The sequence below is a fragment of the Eptesicus fuscus genome, chromosome 7, assembly GCF_027574615.1.
Source record: "Eptesicus fuscus isolate TK198812 chromosome 7, DD_ASM_mEF_20220401, whole genome shotgun sequence".
NCBI classification, from domain to species: domain Eukaryota; kingdom Metazoa; phylum Chordata; class Mammalia; order Chiroptera; family Vespertilionidae; genus Eptesicus; species Eptesicus fuscus.
In genome coordinates this window covers 67,070,227-67,086,461 of record NC_072479.1, presented here as the reverse complement: position 1 = coordinate 67,086,461, position 16,235 = coordinate 67,070,227, and the positions used below count along the sequence as shown (strand labels likewise).

At 37.5% G+C, this 16,235-nt stretch overlaps 1 protein-coding gene across 1 annotated transcript in view; it reads left to right on the top strand.

The window, feature by feature from the left end:
• Window positions 1-16,235, top strand: part of LRRK2 (leucine rich repeat kinase 2) — a 132,891-nt gene that overhangs the window by 104,220 nt on the left and 12,436 nt on the right. The window contains exons 40-44 of the mRNA XM_008140557.3: window positions 879-1,069; window positions 6,641-6,801; window positions 9,288-9,458; window positions 10,843-10,943; window positions 14,851-15,045. Coding sequence (XP_008138779.2) covers window positions 879-1,069; window positions 6,641-6,801; window positions 9,288-9,458; window positions 10,843-10,943; window positions 14,851-15,045 — 819 coding nt within the window. The remainder of the gene's footprint in view (window positions 1-878; window positions 1,070-6,640; window positions 6,802-9,287; window positions 9,459-10,842; window positions 10,944-14,850; window positions 15,046-16,235) is intronic.

Below are 16,235 nucleotides of genomic sequence, written 5' to 3'. Positions count from 1 at the left end.
GGTGAATGAAAAGAAGAGAGAAGGGAGATGGGGTCTGAGAGGTGGGCCAGGGTGAGATCGGGCCAGGCCATGAAGAGTGTATAAGTACATAGGATTTTTTTAAATGTCCATGAATAAACATGGCAATACATTACATTTTAAAAAGACATTTGTATTGCTTTTTAGAGAGAGAGGAAGGGAGAGGGATAAAGAGAAAGAACCGTCACTGAGAGAGAAACATCATTGACGGGCTGCCTCCTGCATGCCCCTCCTGGGGATCAAGCCCACAACTTGGGCATGCGGCTCTGATGGAATAGAACCCATGACTTTTTGGTTCCTGGGTTGACGCTCAACCTCTAAGCCATGCATGCCGGGCAGTACATGGAATTTTAATCTAAGAGTACGGGAAGTCATCAGAGAGTGTTCAGGAGAGAGTGATGCCGTCTACATCGGTGGAGTTTTGAGGAGAGGGTCATAGCATAGATTTCTGTGGACTTTGACATTAAACTTTTCTCATCAAATCAGAGATTGACAGGCAGGTTGTACCTTACAAGGCAGTTACAGTGGATTAGTAGTGGCTACGCAGAATCCGGCACTTGAGAAGGTTAACATGACCTGTTAGCATGACCACAGGTGTGTTCTGTCCCTGAATTAAATGTTCTGATGAATGCAGAGAAGAAAGAAAAATAGAACTTAAAATGTTACTTCATACTATAGTTTCAAAACCAGCTGTGCATTCCCAAAATGTGGGAAATGTAAAAAAGCTCACAGAAGAAACAGAGTTTCCTATCATTTAATCACCCAGCGAAAACCATGCTCAGGGTATTGACACACTTAAGGCAGGAGACACTTGGGTCAGAGCTGATGTCCTGTTCCTCTGAAATGATTGGCTTTTGCAGGAGCTGGTGGTGCTTTGCCACCACCACCACCCCAGCTTAATATCTTTGCTGGCGGCTGGGATTCGTCCCCGGATGCTGGTGATGGAGCTGGCCCCCAAGGGCTCCCTGGACCGCCTGCTGCAGCAGGACAAAGCCAGTCTCACGAGGACTCTGCAGCACAGGATCGCACTCCATGTGGCTGATGGCTTGAGGTATTTAATTACTCACGTTTTCTCTTCACTGTATGACGAGTGTTAGCCCACACTTACTCCTGAGGCTCTGAGAATAGCACTTCCTACTAGCAATGTGTCCTAGTAACATTAAAAAAAAAATTGGATGAAAAACGACCATTTTCCCCTGATTGAATTTTAAAATCTGATAAAACAAGAGTACAAAGACCACGTGGAGCCTCCTAGCTAGTGGTAGAGTTTGAACCCAGGAGTCCTGCTCCAGAGCCCATGATCTTGTACTGACCTGCTTTCTCTAAAAAACGAAAGGCGAGCATTCCAAGTATCAAGGAAAGTGTCAGTTATCATGGATGATTACAGTATGCAAAGATGAGCCCATATTTCTGCTGAAAGGGACTAGAGTGACCTGGGTTCTGGATCATAAGGTGTCTCCGAGGCACACCTAACCCTGCAGTCAGAGGTAGACAACCATGGGAGGCAGCTCAGCAGAGTGGAGAGGCTGTGGTCTTTGGAGTCAAAAGAAGTGGGATGGCCTGGCGAGTATGGCTTAATGGTTGAGCGTCAGTCCATGAACCAGAAGGTCACAGTTCGATTCCCCTTCAGGGCACATGCCTGGGTTGCAGGCTCCATCCCAGCCAGTGAGGGGCGTGCAGGAGGCAGCCAATCAATGATTCTCTCTCATCATTGATGTTTCTGTCTTTCCCCCCTTCCTTTCCTCTCTCTGAAATCAATAAAAACATATAAGGAAAAAAAAGGGACTGGGATAAATCACTGCCCCACACACTTTGTATCTGTGATTTTATTTTATTTTATTTTATTTTTAACATATTTTTATTGATTATTGTTTTCAACCCTCTCCTACCTCACTTTCTGGTCACTGTGCTCGGCCCTCACCTCCCTGAGGTGTCTTGAATATGGCAGAGGTTTTAGACCAGCTCATCTCTCCACCAGCAATCTCTGACTCCAGATATCCTATTGGCTCGCTTCTCATTTCACTCAGTTCTCTTTGTAGACAGGATTTTCTGAATTCATGTCTCTGTAGTACCTATACCACTCATTTCAGACTGGTATTCTTTGTTTTTATTTTTATTTTTTTAAATTTTTTATTGTCTGTCTTTGCCACTAGAGTCTAAGTGTCACAACAGCAGGAACTTTGCATCTTATTCACTGTTGCCTCCCCAGCACCTAGAGCAGTGGGGCCTCAGTAATATGTGTTGGCATTGGGGGGAGAGGGCGAAAGGAGGGAGGGAGGGACAAAAACAGTGCCTGGCCATAGTTGCCACGCAGTGGATACACATTTCCTTCCCCTCTGAAAGAGTGTGTCTATTCCTTTTTGGGCAGTATCCAGAAATGTAAATGGAATGGACACTGAGGAAAACAAACACTGCTCACAAACAAACCAAACCAAACCAGTCAAGAGGATGTAACTCTTAGTAACATATAGAGAATATAATAAGTGCATAAAATAAATAGATTTCTCTTTCTGAAAGAGTCCAGAAACCACTAAAACATAGAATCAGTAAATGAAACAGGAATGCAGATTTGGGTTTGGGTTGATATACCTGCTTTTGAACACCAGGGGGCCCTTGTGTTAAATTAATCCAGGTAAAGTGCACAGCTAGGCTGCATGAGTATTAGGGCTGCCTCGGTCATGTTGCTTGATTTAACTAACTCCACATCCTAGTTTTACCCTAATTCTTCCACGTACTCCCCAAAGTGCTGTTTTATAGACCTCCTCTCTAAAATAACTTATTCGGGTTCTCTGAGACCTTCCTTTAGAAAACAAATCCAGTGGTTTCTGATGAAGGAAGTGAAATTTTCGCCTATTTCCCTCTAATTCGCTTGATTTGTTCTCAGCATAATGTCAAGACAGCATTCTGGATCTTGTGCCCAAGAGGGTAGTAGATTTCAGTAGCTATCAATCTTCCACCAGCACTAAGTAAAATTCAGCATTAAAGTTTGTCTTCCCACATACAGAGTGTCCCTAAAAATGCATATATACACTTTAAATAATTTTAAAGTCAGTGTTTATTAAAACATTTCATTTTCACTTAACAGCCATCAGCTGTTAAAGTGTGCATGTATTTTATACAGGGTGGGGACACCCTGTATATTTTAGTATAGAGCCTAACTACAGAGGGAGAAAGAGGCAATGAAACCACACTCCTTTGGAGTCCTTAAATGGTGTAGCTGTTGTGAGTGACATACAAGAACTTCTTCACATTACATATTTTTTTGTTCCACAGTTTTGCCTTCAACTATTAACTTACACCTTTAATTCAGTTTGCTCCTTTGAGCTCTTCGTCATAATTCTCAACTACCAATGAAGACATAGTCACCTATACTTCCCATAAATGCCCATGTTTCAGTGCGTTCAAAGTTGAATTTACTTTCTCTATTACCTCTGCTCCCTATCAATCTGCTTTTTCTCTTGTATCTCCTACTTACCAACAAAAATCCTTGTGGTCATATCCAGACCAAACCCATCCCCAAAAAGTAAGTATCCATTTGTCCACCAGGTTTTATACTATTTGACATTATCTTTTTATCCCATTCATTTATTTTTACGCTACTGCTGCTGCCTTGGTCTAGTGCCTCCAGGAAATTATCAGAATATTTCTTCTAAAAGAAAAATCTAATCATGCCCGAAATTTCCTGGTTGTTCCAGGTTATCTATGAAGTACATCCAAATTCCATGGTGTAGCATCAAAACTCTTTCTGTTTGCCCTGTGCCTGCCTCCCTGGCCTCCTGCTACTCCACTGCCCTGACTCTACATTCTAGCCCTGCTGAAGGTCTCGACATTTCATTGACATCCATGTCTATCTTTGCATTTGCCATTCCTCTTTTCCCACAAAGTTGTCTGCCCAGAGAACTCATTTTCCTCTAGAATTTGCACACATACCATCTCCGCAATGAAGCTCAACAGCACCGTGAATGGCTGGCCTCTGTAACATGTTTCTGGAGTCCAGTCCACGCGAGACTTGGTGTTGGGTACCGAAGAGGGAAAAGTAGGAATGATATTGCTCTTATCAATTGAAAACTTGACAGTGTAATGGGAGTCTGCTTTGCTGTCTTATCTCTGTGCTTTTGTCCCTCTGGCTTCACTAGCATCGCGCTCACCACATTTCTGCAACCTTGTTAGAGCCCCCATTTCTCCTTCTAGACCGTGACCCCTCAGGATACACTGGTGGTAGTCATGATTAAGGAAGGACTGTGTTTAGACTAGTTTTTAAAATAAAATAAAAATTTATCAATGCTTATTGTCACAATGCATAAATTGTGGCTGAAATATATTTAGGAAGGCAAGATCTGCACTTGTTAAGATTTCAAAAGTTATTTTGCTAGTCTATTAAAAGTGATTAAAACTGTACTTTTAAAGATTAAATTCTATAATTAAACATTTTAACCAACCTAGATAATCTTCTCCTCCGACTGACATTATTCCAAATTAAGTTTAACTATTTTTTTAACCTCTGTGAAGAATTCTGAGCGTCTGTAGTCTATAAATATTCTGTAAGAGGCATGCATTATGAAGGATTTGGCTGTTCTTCAATTATGCATTACTTGGTGTTAACTTTTTTCTTCTTAATCTCCCAGCTTTCTCTTCAGCAGGGCAAGAGTGACTCATGGCCTTTTAGTAAGCCCTTAGTAAATTTTTCTTTCATGTCCATTCCTTATTGTTAAGGTCAATTTCATTAGTACATTTATCTTATTTTTCAGCCAAAAAATTCATATACGGAAATGAATAGGCCTAATGTCAACTGTCCTAACTACATCCGGGAAGGGAATCTCCTACTGCATTAGTTGATGTAATTAAATGATGCATACACCTGGGCCATCATGCAATGGAAATTTCAGGGTATTGCTTCCTTTCTGCTCCTCCTGGTCCCTCTGCCAGTGATTGGTACTAGATAATGGAGTAAATATTTGCTGATATAATGTGATCCCAAACCAAAAACCACAAACAAACAAAGGGTTTATATTTATCTCTATTAAGAACTGTGAAAAATTGTTCTTGCAATGTTGGTCATGATAAACTTGGAAGATTACATGGAGATTTATAGCGTATTTGACAGCATAGGAGAGAGAAGACAGAGTTGGAGAAAGTGTGAATTTTGTGAATGTATAGGGAGGGACAATAATTGACTTACTGTAGTAGCTGGAGCACAGTAGTAGCCCACAGGCCATGTTTCCAGAATAGACAAGACCTGGTTGAGATTAAAGCTTTATTTTTAATTTATCTTTATAAATTAAAGATATAATATAAAGTATGTAATCTTAAAGGAGTACATACACTGAGTGGCCAGATTATTATGATCTCTGAACACATAATAATCTGGCCACTCCGTGTATATCCTATATAATTATATAATAAAAGGCTAATATGCCAATTGTCCCCTCGACCAGGAATTCGACCAGCAGGCAAGCAGGCCAACTGCCCATGTCCCCTCCCCCTGGCCAGGCTGGCCGGACCCCACCCATGCATGATTTCATGCACCGGGCCTCTAATATATATGTGTGTGTGTGTATGTGTGTGTGTGTGTGTGTGTATATATATATATATACTGAATGGCCAGATTATTATGCATTCAGAGATCATAATAATCTGGCCACTCAGTGTATATTCTTTCAAATTAGTGTTTTGGGTTTCTTCAGGTAAATTCCCAGAAATGGAATTGCTGGGCCATAAGGCAGTTCCATTTTTAATTTTTTGAGCTAAATCCATAAAGCTTTCCACAGTGGCTGCAGTGATGGAAAAAATAAAATAAAATAAAACAACAAAAAACCTTTTATTTTATTTTTATATTAACTAGTTTTATTAACTTTATCATCAGGATCCAGCTCTAGTTGCTTATGGATCAGTCTAAAAGGAAAGATTTGAGCATTACCCAGTATTACTTTTCCCAGGAAAATGTTTTATGTATTCCAAGTCTTACCCAAAATGTTATTTGTCAACCTTAATTTATAATGGAATCGGGTTTAAAGTAAGTTAGGTCAAAAGGATACAATATTGAAAGCTAGAAAAATGTTTTTATTTTGATTGTTACTATTGAAAATCAGAAAATATTTTCCAAAAATTAGGAAGCATTTTAGTCATAAAAATAAATATCAAAAGAGAAATAGAATAAAGAGAATGTAAAAATCTGAGATAAACTTCTATATGGTTTTAAGAAAAGCAAAACTATTAAGTAAATGGAGGTTACAACACTATCCCATCAACTCTTATTAAACATATTTACATTTTAAACTAATAAAAATACTCATGTGATCATTGAAGGAATTGAGCATTCCTTGTAAGTAATTATTAAGGTATATGAAACTGGTCATTTGTTTCAATGGTTGTGCCTTAAGTATAGATCACTAACAAGGATTGACCTGGTTTGATGTTATTGTGTGTGTTTTTATTTTTAAGGAATAAGTTTGCTTTATAGTATTGGACTTCCTTCTACAATATCTTTTAACTTTGAGGGTCCAACTTAGCACAGAATTTTTAATGTTTTGCATAATGGACATACATACTTAAGGGAATCCTGACAAAATGTATAATAATGCAATCACATTTTAATAAGATGACCCGTGCCTTTCTCTGGCAGATACCTCCACTCGGCCATGATTATATACCGGGATTTGAAGCCCCACAACGTGCTGCTCTTCACCCTGTACCCCAATGCCGCCATCATCGCCAAGATTGCTGACTACGGGATTGCTCAGTACTGCTGCCGAATGGGGATCAAAACCTCAGAGGGCACACCAGGTAGGGGATACCGCTTCCTTGACAATTCCCTCAAGATGGTAATGGTGTCTTCAGTTGTGAGGTCAGGAGCATGGAGAAAACCCCGAAGCCTATCTCATTGAGTGCAGATACGAGGCTTACTGTGTGAAGAACTGTGACCAGTACATTGTAATTTTTTTAAAAAAATATATTTTATTGATTTTTAACAGAGAGGAAGGGAGAGGGATAGAGAGCCAGAAACATCGATGAGAGAGAAACATCGATCAGCTGCCTCCTGCACACTCCCTACTGGGTGTGTGCCCGCAACCAATGTACATGCCCTTGACCGGAATTGAACCTGGGACCCTTGAGTCCGCAGGCCAACGCTCTATCCACTGAGCCAAACCAGTTAGGGCAGTACATTGTAATTTTGATCGTTGTATTCTGTAGGGCAAAAAAATTAACTGATGTAATTTTCCAGGGGAAAGAAAACAAAACAAAAAGAGAGAATATTTTTTGTCAAGTTCTATTTTAAAAGTTGGACTTTTACAACATTTACATACTCCAGAGATATTTGTAAAAAGGAACAGCAGAAGTTTTCACCTGTGTACTGTTGACCTCTGCCTAAAAAGAGGCAAGCCAAGTTCAGGTTCACAAACCCTTTTTCATAACTCTGAAACAGTTCAGGTACTGGCAGGGACCACAGTGCAGTGTGTCCTCATTTTTAAAAACAAATATGGGATGGATTCTTTCAACTTGAAGTAACTTGGAGACCTTTAACCTTAACTCAGACAAATGGATGTTATATCCTGTTGGGGGTGACAGTTCTGGATCCTGTGATAGCTGCACTGTTGACTGAGATCATTGCTGACTGATGGCTTCAGCTCATCCATAGAAATACAACAGTCTTTGGGTAAATAAAAATGTTAGTCTCTGGCTATTCACTATCATCTGATAGAGATTATATAACGTGTTCTACTCATACTTCTCTGAAACTGAAAAAGAAAGAAAATATACGTTTCTGTGCACTTTGTGATATAAAATAAGACATAGCTTATAAATAGCTCATAATTTTTACCTATGACTGTTTTCTTTATATACTCATTACATTTGTTAAATCAGACTTATCTGAAAATTTATTGCTTTATAAATAGTTTTTAGACAATGAATCATATTTTCCCAATTATTTCAACATAGTTATTATGATAATTCTCCAAGGGAAAATGATCCTTATTTATTATTTATTTATTTATTCATGAATTTGGCAATAATTTATCGACAGTTTACCAAATACCAAACTGGTGCTATTACTTAATAGCTGTTTGGGGTTCATCAAGATTCAGTCTCTGGGGTTCAGTTTTCATTGTTGTAAATTGTGATGAGGAAAATCATGCCTATCTCATGGGGTCGTTGAGGGTAAAAAGGAAATAATGCGTATAATAGAACAAGGCTTGGCATATTGCAGTTGCCCCAAGTATGTTAACAATTACTCTAGTGGTGAATTTTGGAACGTGCATGAATAAGTGTAAATTTTGCCATCCAGAAGCATACATTCTGCCAGGAGAAATAAGGCTGGAAGCAAATAATCATAAAGCATTGTGTCAGTGTCTGTAGGAGATCTAGTTCAAGGTCTGGTGATAGCCCCAGGGAGCGAGTGATTCCCTGATCTGTAAGTTGTCAGGACTTCCTTCTAGGGAAGGTGATTCTGGGTTTATATCTCAAAAATAAGCTTGAAGGCTTGGAAAAAAGGAAGAAGAAGAAAAAAATAAAGGGGGTCGGAGGAGACATTCCAGGCAAAAAGTACTAAGGAATAAAATGACTTACCTTATTCAGATACCTTCAGGAAATTTGGTATGGGTTAAGTGACAGATGGAAGATGAAGGGTTGTTTAGTTAAGTGTTTTTTAATTTCGGCTCTATATTAGGTAACATGTAGAGCTTTAGAAAATGCATTCACTGGGTGGTATCCTTCACAGTGCTACTTCAGTAGGTGTGGAGCAGGGATTCTCAATCTGGCCACGCGTTAGAAGTTCCTGAGAGGGACTTTATTTGTTTTGGACATAGTTTCATTTTTATTTTTCTATTGGGAAGAGGGAACAGAGTCACACATTCTCAAAATAATGAAGGCATTAGAATTTTAGCCAAGTTAATATGACTTGAAGTCTAGAAATCTCCCTCCTGCCCCTTTCTCTGTTTGAAACACTTCCCTGAGAATAGTTATTATTAGGAATGAGAAAAATAATAGAGATTTTTTCCTATTAAGTTTCATTTCTTTAATTTTGAAACATTACTTAATAATCCCTTACTGAATGCTTACCATTATTATTCTTCAAGATTGACATTGGGGTGAAATGTCCTGGGACAGGACTGTTAATTGCTTGATCAAGGTGTTTCCTTATAGAGTTGACATGGCCTAGTTTAGAACTCATCTCCCAGACTCTTCATTAGCATAGATGCCTAATTATATGTCTCCTTAGTTGTATGAGCTCTGGTTTGGGCATATTTATTAATATATATGTTTATTTTCAGGCTTTCGTGCACCTGAAGTTGCTAGAGGAAATGTAATTTATAACCAACAGGCTGATGTTTATTCATTTGGTTTACTACTGTATGACATTTTGACAACTGGAGGTAGAATAGCAGAGGGTTTGAAGTTTCCAAATGAGTTTGATGAATTGGCAATACAAGGCAAATTACCAGGTAAGTTTTATTTATTTTCAATGGATTTTAAAAATACCATTTAAAAAAGCTATTTAATTGTAGTTGTGTACCTAATTCATTTCACAGATGATAATTGTTTAGTGCATGAATATCCTTAAATCTGTGACACAAATAAAAATCACATGAGTATGGTAGCAGTTTTAGGCTTTTTAATTTATTTTTAAAATATTTTTATTAATTTTAGAGAGAGGAAAGGTGAGGGAGGGATAGAAACATCAATGATGAGAGAGAATCACTGCTCTGCTGCCTCCTGCATGTCCCCTACCTGAGATTGAACTCACAACCCTGGCACATGTCCTGACCAGGAATAGAACCAGGACCTCCTGGTTCATGGGTAGATACTCAACCACTGAGCAACACTGGCTGGGCTAGGCTTTTTTATAAATCCCAAATCAATATTGCTTTATTTGGTGTATATTTAGAAGAATACTCAGAACAGGATCGTGCTATTAAAACTTCAGGTGTTGTGACTTCTGTTCCCATAAAAAGTTACCATGTGCCCATTTGCCTGGAGTCTTTTCATTTTCTTGGAGTGAAATAATGTACATGCAGGAATGGAAGTGTGAATTATTTATAATAATAATTTTTAGTAGTAAATATTTATAAGAATTAGTAAATGGGTATTTAATGAGTTCAAGTCTCATTTTGAATGATTGTTCATGCTTTTAAGAAATTCTAGAACTTTGTTCATTCATTCTTTGAGTATTACTTCAGCTCCCAGGACAAAGTACTCTTTTAAATATATTTAGTTGTTTCCCATATTTTCTGCTTTCCCTGTCATTTAAGAAATATTTTTGAGAGTACACTATATGCCACATACAGGGATATAGTTTTAACTTTCTTCTTTTGGGGACTTTAAAGATTCTCAGCAAAAGGAAATTTATTCTCATTTGGATAAACTTTTGACACAATCTGGATCATGTCCCTTATTTACCAGTTAGCTTTCCAGTCAAAGTTCCCAGGTGTCTGTTTTACTTCAACCAGAAGAGTGGCATCTCTCTTATAAAAAACAAATGTGTACAAACAGACTGTGGGGACATGAGGATTAAATTCAAATAAAAAGTACTTCCATAGGAGTCTAGTTATTATATGAACAAAAGTATTTTCAGTCTATTTGAAATACAGCTGTGGAATGAAAATATAGTATTTTATTCAGTTGGTATTAGTGTAAATCCATAAATCTTTTTTAATGTCTTAAGTAGAGATAATGCTAACAAAATTAGCTTTTGTGATAAGTAGATTCATAATTAATATAGGATTATAGAAATCAGTGTTTTGCAAAATCTGGGTCTTTTATGTACACTGAGTGGAAATTAAATGTTCTGATTTGTCTAATGTTCTAGCATGTTTTTGAATGTTTTAGATCCAGTTAAAGAATATGGTTGTGCCCCGTGGCCTATGGTTGAGAAGTTAATTAAAAGGTGTTTAAAAGAAAATCCTCAAGAAAGGCCTACATCTGCCCAGGTATTATTGTAGTCAAAATTTGTCAATATTTTGAACAGAACATCAAATACATACATACATGTGCACATATATAAAATCTTCACATACATATACTCACACATATAAATAAACATATACACATTTCAGAAAAGTTATAAAGCAAACTCATGTGTCCTCCGCCACCCCAGACACACAATAAAAGAGCAGTACCGCCTCAGAAGCCCCCTCATGCCTCTCCTTTCCTGATTGCATCGCTCTCCTTTCCCTTAATCCTTGCACTTTGCTGGCTTTTGTGCAATCCTTGCTTTTCTTTTCTTTACGATTTTGCCATTCAGTTTAGTTTTCTGTATGTACAGATTATTTAAAATGTAATCATGCCCTAGCCGGTTACTTGTAATGGTTAAAGCATTGGCCCATGGACAGAAGGGTCGTGGGTTCAATTCTGGTCAAGGGCACATACCTCAGTTGCAGTCTTGATTCCTGGCCCTGGTCAGGGCATGTGCAGGAGGCAACCAATCAATGTGTCCCACTCACATAGATGTCTCTCTCTCTCTCTCTCTCTCTCTCTCTCTCTCTCTCTCTCTCTCTCTCTCTCTCTCTCTCTCTCTCCCCTTCCCCCACCCTTCCACTTTCTCTAAAAATCAGTGGAAAAATATCTTCGTGTGAGGATAAACAACAACAACAAAAAATGTAATCATAACTATGCACTATTATGAGGTTTTTCAGTTGTTCGGCTTCCTTCAGGTTGTTGAACACAACTCTTAATTATTTTCACTGCTATTCGACTATGCTGTTTAAATGCATAACAATGTATTTACTCATGATCATGTCCATGGATACTGGTATTGTTCTTAGTTTTTTTTGCTATTATAACTAGTGCAGATTGTCTGATAATTGCTTTCTGGTATAGGAGTTGAATTGCAAAATCATAGAATATGTGAATATCCAAATTGTTTTCTGAAGAAGTTTAACATCTTAACACTTTCATCACCTATATTAGGGTAGATATTTCCCTATTTTTTCCCTATAAATTTTGGTATTATCTGACTTCTTAATTTTTCCAAATAAGTTCAGTCTTGTATATTGAGTTACATTTTTCTAATTACTAATAAATAATTTATATATTCATTGGTCATATATGTTTCCTTTTCTGGGAAATGCCTATTCTTTTGCCCATATTTTTTTTCGGGGATATTTTCATATAAATGAAATAAGAAAAAAGAGAGTCTTTATATAGTATATACTAATTCTTTGTTCATTTTATATGTTGTAAATTCCTTTTCCCAATTTGGTTTGCCTTTTAGTTTCCTGCAGGGTACCTTTTGATGAGAAGAATTTCTTAATTTTAATATATATAAATTTAACACTTCTTTTTATGGTTATTACTTTTGTGGTCTTATTTTAAAAAGTACTTGTCTCTTCTAGAATCACAAAATATTTGCCTAATGCTGTTTTGAAAAGTTTAAAAAATTTGATTTTGATATATAAGTTCTGAGTCCATTAGAATTGACTTTTTTTTTTTTTTAACTAGCTTCAATTTCCTTTTTTTCCTTAAGGATAGATAACCAGTTTTCGAGCTTCATTTATTAAATAGTTTGTTCCTTTTTTTATGTTGAATTTTTTCCATGTTCACCCTGTAATTTGTCAAAGATGCATGCACATATTGACATACACATTTTCTTCCGTTGGTCAACTTATATATTCTTCTTCCAGTACTATCCTGCTTTAATTTCTATCCTATATAATAAAAGGCTAATATGCAAATCGACTGAACAGTCGCTATGGCATGCACTGACCACCAGGGGGCAGATGCTCAATGCAGGAGCTTCCCCCTGGTGGTCAGTGCACTCCCATAGGAGGAGCACTGCTCAGCCAGAAGCCGGGCTCATGGCTGGCGAGCACAACGGCAGTCGCGGAGTCTCTCCGGCCTTTGCAGCAGTCGCACATCCCCTGAGGGCTCCCAGACTGCTGGAGGGTGCAGGCTGGGACCCCCCCCCCCCTCAGTGCATGATTTTCATGCACTGGGCCTCTAGTAGCTTTATAATAGCCTCCTTTCCCCACTTAATTTTCTTCTTGAGAAATGTGTTAGTGATTCTTATGTTTAATTTTTCATATAAATTTTAAAATAACTTTGTCACCTTTTATGAAAAAGTCTGTTGTGCTTGGGATTAGACTTTCATTGAGTCTGTAGACAATTTGGGGAGGATTATATCCTTGTGATATTAAATCTTTCCCTTCTTGAATGTGGGTTATCTCTCTAGGTCTTCTTAAGTCTTTTTAAGTGGCTTTCAATAAAGTTTTATAATTCTTCATATAGGTCATAGACATTTTTTTCTGGATTTCCTTGCTGAAAGTTGCTTTAAACTCAATTCTAAGCTTGAGATTTTTTTTTTAACCACTCATATGATGAGACTCAAGTTTATAAATCTTGACAGCATGCTTGTGAATAACAATTTCTTAGGGTTCTTTTGTCCTCTTCCTCTTTGTAAAGTCTTAAGGCAACTTTCCTTGTGCCAGTGAAAGTGGGAATATAGGGTGACTTTATTTTGGGTTTTAATTTACTCTGAATATACAGCCCTTTGGGTCCCAGCTTTATGAGAACCAAGCCCTTTACTGGACTGTCTATATTGGGTAGGCCCTAGATTTAAACTTCTTTTCTACTGGCGCCATGAGTATCCAAAACCACACCAAGTTTGCCTTCAGTAGACAAATGCCTTCAGGGAAAATTTGACTTTAGTGTTTATCTGATCTCTTTTCTGTCTCTCTATGATCTTCTCCTGGTGATTTCTTATAGTGTTGTCAGATCTTTAATGATTTTAAGAGATTAAAATAAATAACTTTTTAAGCATCTTAAGTCATTTTTAGCTGGAAGGTTTTCAAATAACCTCTTCTAACATGTTATTGGGAACAGAACTCTTACATGTTTTAAAATGAAACAGAGTTTAATAGATAAAAATAAGAGCTGTCTTTATGTTGTGGACTTTGATTTTGAATAATAATTTTTTGAAAAATATTTGTTCAACTTTAAATTTTCTACTTAAAAATAGCTGAACACATTTACCTGACTTTATCAAACTTTCTATAATCGTCTTGGCTGCTAACACTACTGGTTTTCTAATTGTGGTTACCACTGGTCTTAATCACACAGACATTACCACAGTGAAGTTTTCATAGCTTAATTGTTGTTTGACTTTTTCTTCCTTCTATTTTCAAGTATACTTTACCTGTATTTTATATTGAATTTTTTTAGTACATGATATAATTTAAAAACTTTGACATATGTAATTTTTTAATTGCAATGTATACTAAGCAAGATGGGTGAAATCATCACCCTTGTCAGATGAGGTACTGAATAATAAGGAGCTTTCTCAGGATCTCATGAGGGGCAGGAAGTGGCTCTAATTCCAATGTGTGACTCCTGGTTCTGTTTCCTTACAGAGGCTCAACACTGTCTGTCTAGTTCTTTAGTGCTTGAGGGAAAAACATAAAAACAGAATCTAGAAGTGATTTGTGAGTTTTGTTACCAAAAATCAGAATTCCTTTTCTCTTCAGTTGGCCCAAGTATTTATCTCCCTAAGTAACTTTTGAACGTGATGTGGCTCTGCCATGTAAAATTGAGTGACCCTGCTCAATTTCCGTCAACCCCACTTTTCAGATTTTCTTTTCAAGTTATGAAACATACCACATATGCAAAAAGAGTATATATCGTGCCCAGTTTAAAAAGATGTCTTATATTAATGTAATTTTATCTATGGGTTTGGACTATTAGTCTTGTTGCTCTGGGTGGGTCACAGGTTAGCTAACAGGCTTAGGTTTTTCTTGATAGAGCTGTAACCTTTAGGTCTACATTATGTGCAAGAATATGGTCTTTCAGAAGGACCCGTGTTAACTTGATGTGTGTTGTTTTGTTATTTTTAAACTTGGTCAGGTCTTTGACATTTTGAACTCGGCGGAGTTAATCTGTCTGATGAGACACATATCCATCCCCAAAAACTTTGCTGTGGAGTGCATGGTTGCTGCAAATCAGAGCTGCAAGAATGCCAGCGTCTGGCTGGGCTGCGGGCCCAGGGACAGAGGCCAGCTCTCCTTTCTTGACTTAACTACTGAAAGACTTACTTCGGAGGTAAATCCAAATACTCTTTAAATTAGAGATGCTATAGAAATGCTTTTTTTGCAGATTATAATTTTTTATTTTATTTTTCAATTACAGTTTATATTCAGTATTAGTTTTTATTAATTTCAGGTGTACTGCATAGTGGTTAGATAACCTTAAATCATGTACTAGTTAAAAAGTTACTTAGGAAGAAATGAAATAAGAGCAAGTTTAGGAGTATTATTAAATTGGCTTTCTATGCATATGAAATTAAATAGTATGTGTTTGGTTTTAAAATTGCAGTATATGTGTGTCATAGGCCAGAGTCTCTAAAAGCAGGGACTGGGGCAGAAAATCTTGTATGAGTGATGTAAGGAGAACTTAAAAAAATATATGTTTTTATTGATTTCAGAGAGAGGAAGAGAGAGGGAAAGTGAGAGATAGAAACATCAATGATGAGAATCATCGATTGGCTGCCTCCTGCATGTCCCCTACTGGGGGTAGATCCTGCCAGCCAGGCTGTACCCTGATAAGGAAATGATCCATGACCTCCTGGTTTATAGGTCGATGCTCAACCATTGAGCCACACTGGCCAGGTGAAGAGCGGGAAACTTTTAAGAAGTATAGGAAGCCAGAAAGAGCAGGGGGAAATCTTAACAAAAATGTATTTTCTGAGGAAGTATAGCCTCAAACTTTATCCATAAGAAATTCTGGAGTATGAAAAAGAGCACAGATTTATTCTCCCCATGAGGCATGGGGCCAGTCTTTATTCCCACATATCAGCCAGTCATTGGCTACAATCTTCCTAAGGAGAGCGTATAACTTCCTCAGCATTTCAGTAGCTGAGGACAGATCTGTTGTGAAGGGTGCAACTCAGAGCTGTTCGTAGCCAACACTCAGAGCAGATCGGGGCAGGTGCACCTGACTGAGAGAGGGGCTCTGGGCACAACTTCTGAAATAAGTTGTATTGGCAAATAGAAAATAAATTCCTAGATTTTATAAATAACCTAATTTTTCACTGTTTTCTTGAAATACACGTTGTGCCTAAACATCACTTTTAAGAATGAAAAATCTCCTCCTGTTACTTCGATGGAGTGTGCAATGGTGAGAAGTAACTTACAATTTTCAGTTTTAGTTTCAGATGCATTCTAGATAGGCAAAGCTTGTTTGCCAGTTAACTCATTTATTGTTGAAGATTAAATAAAATTGGTATTATTTTT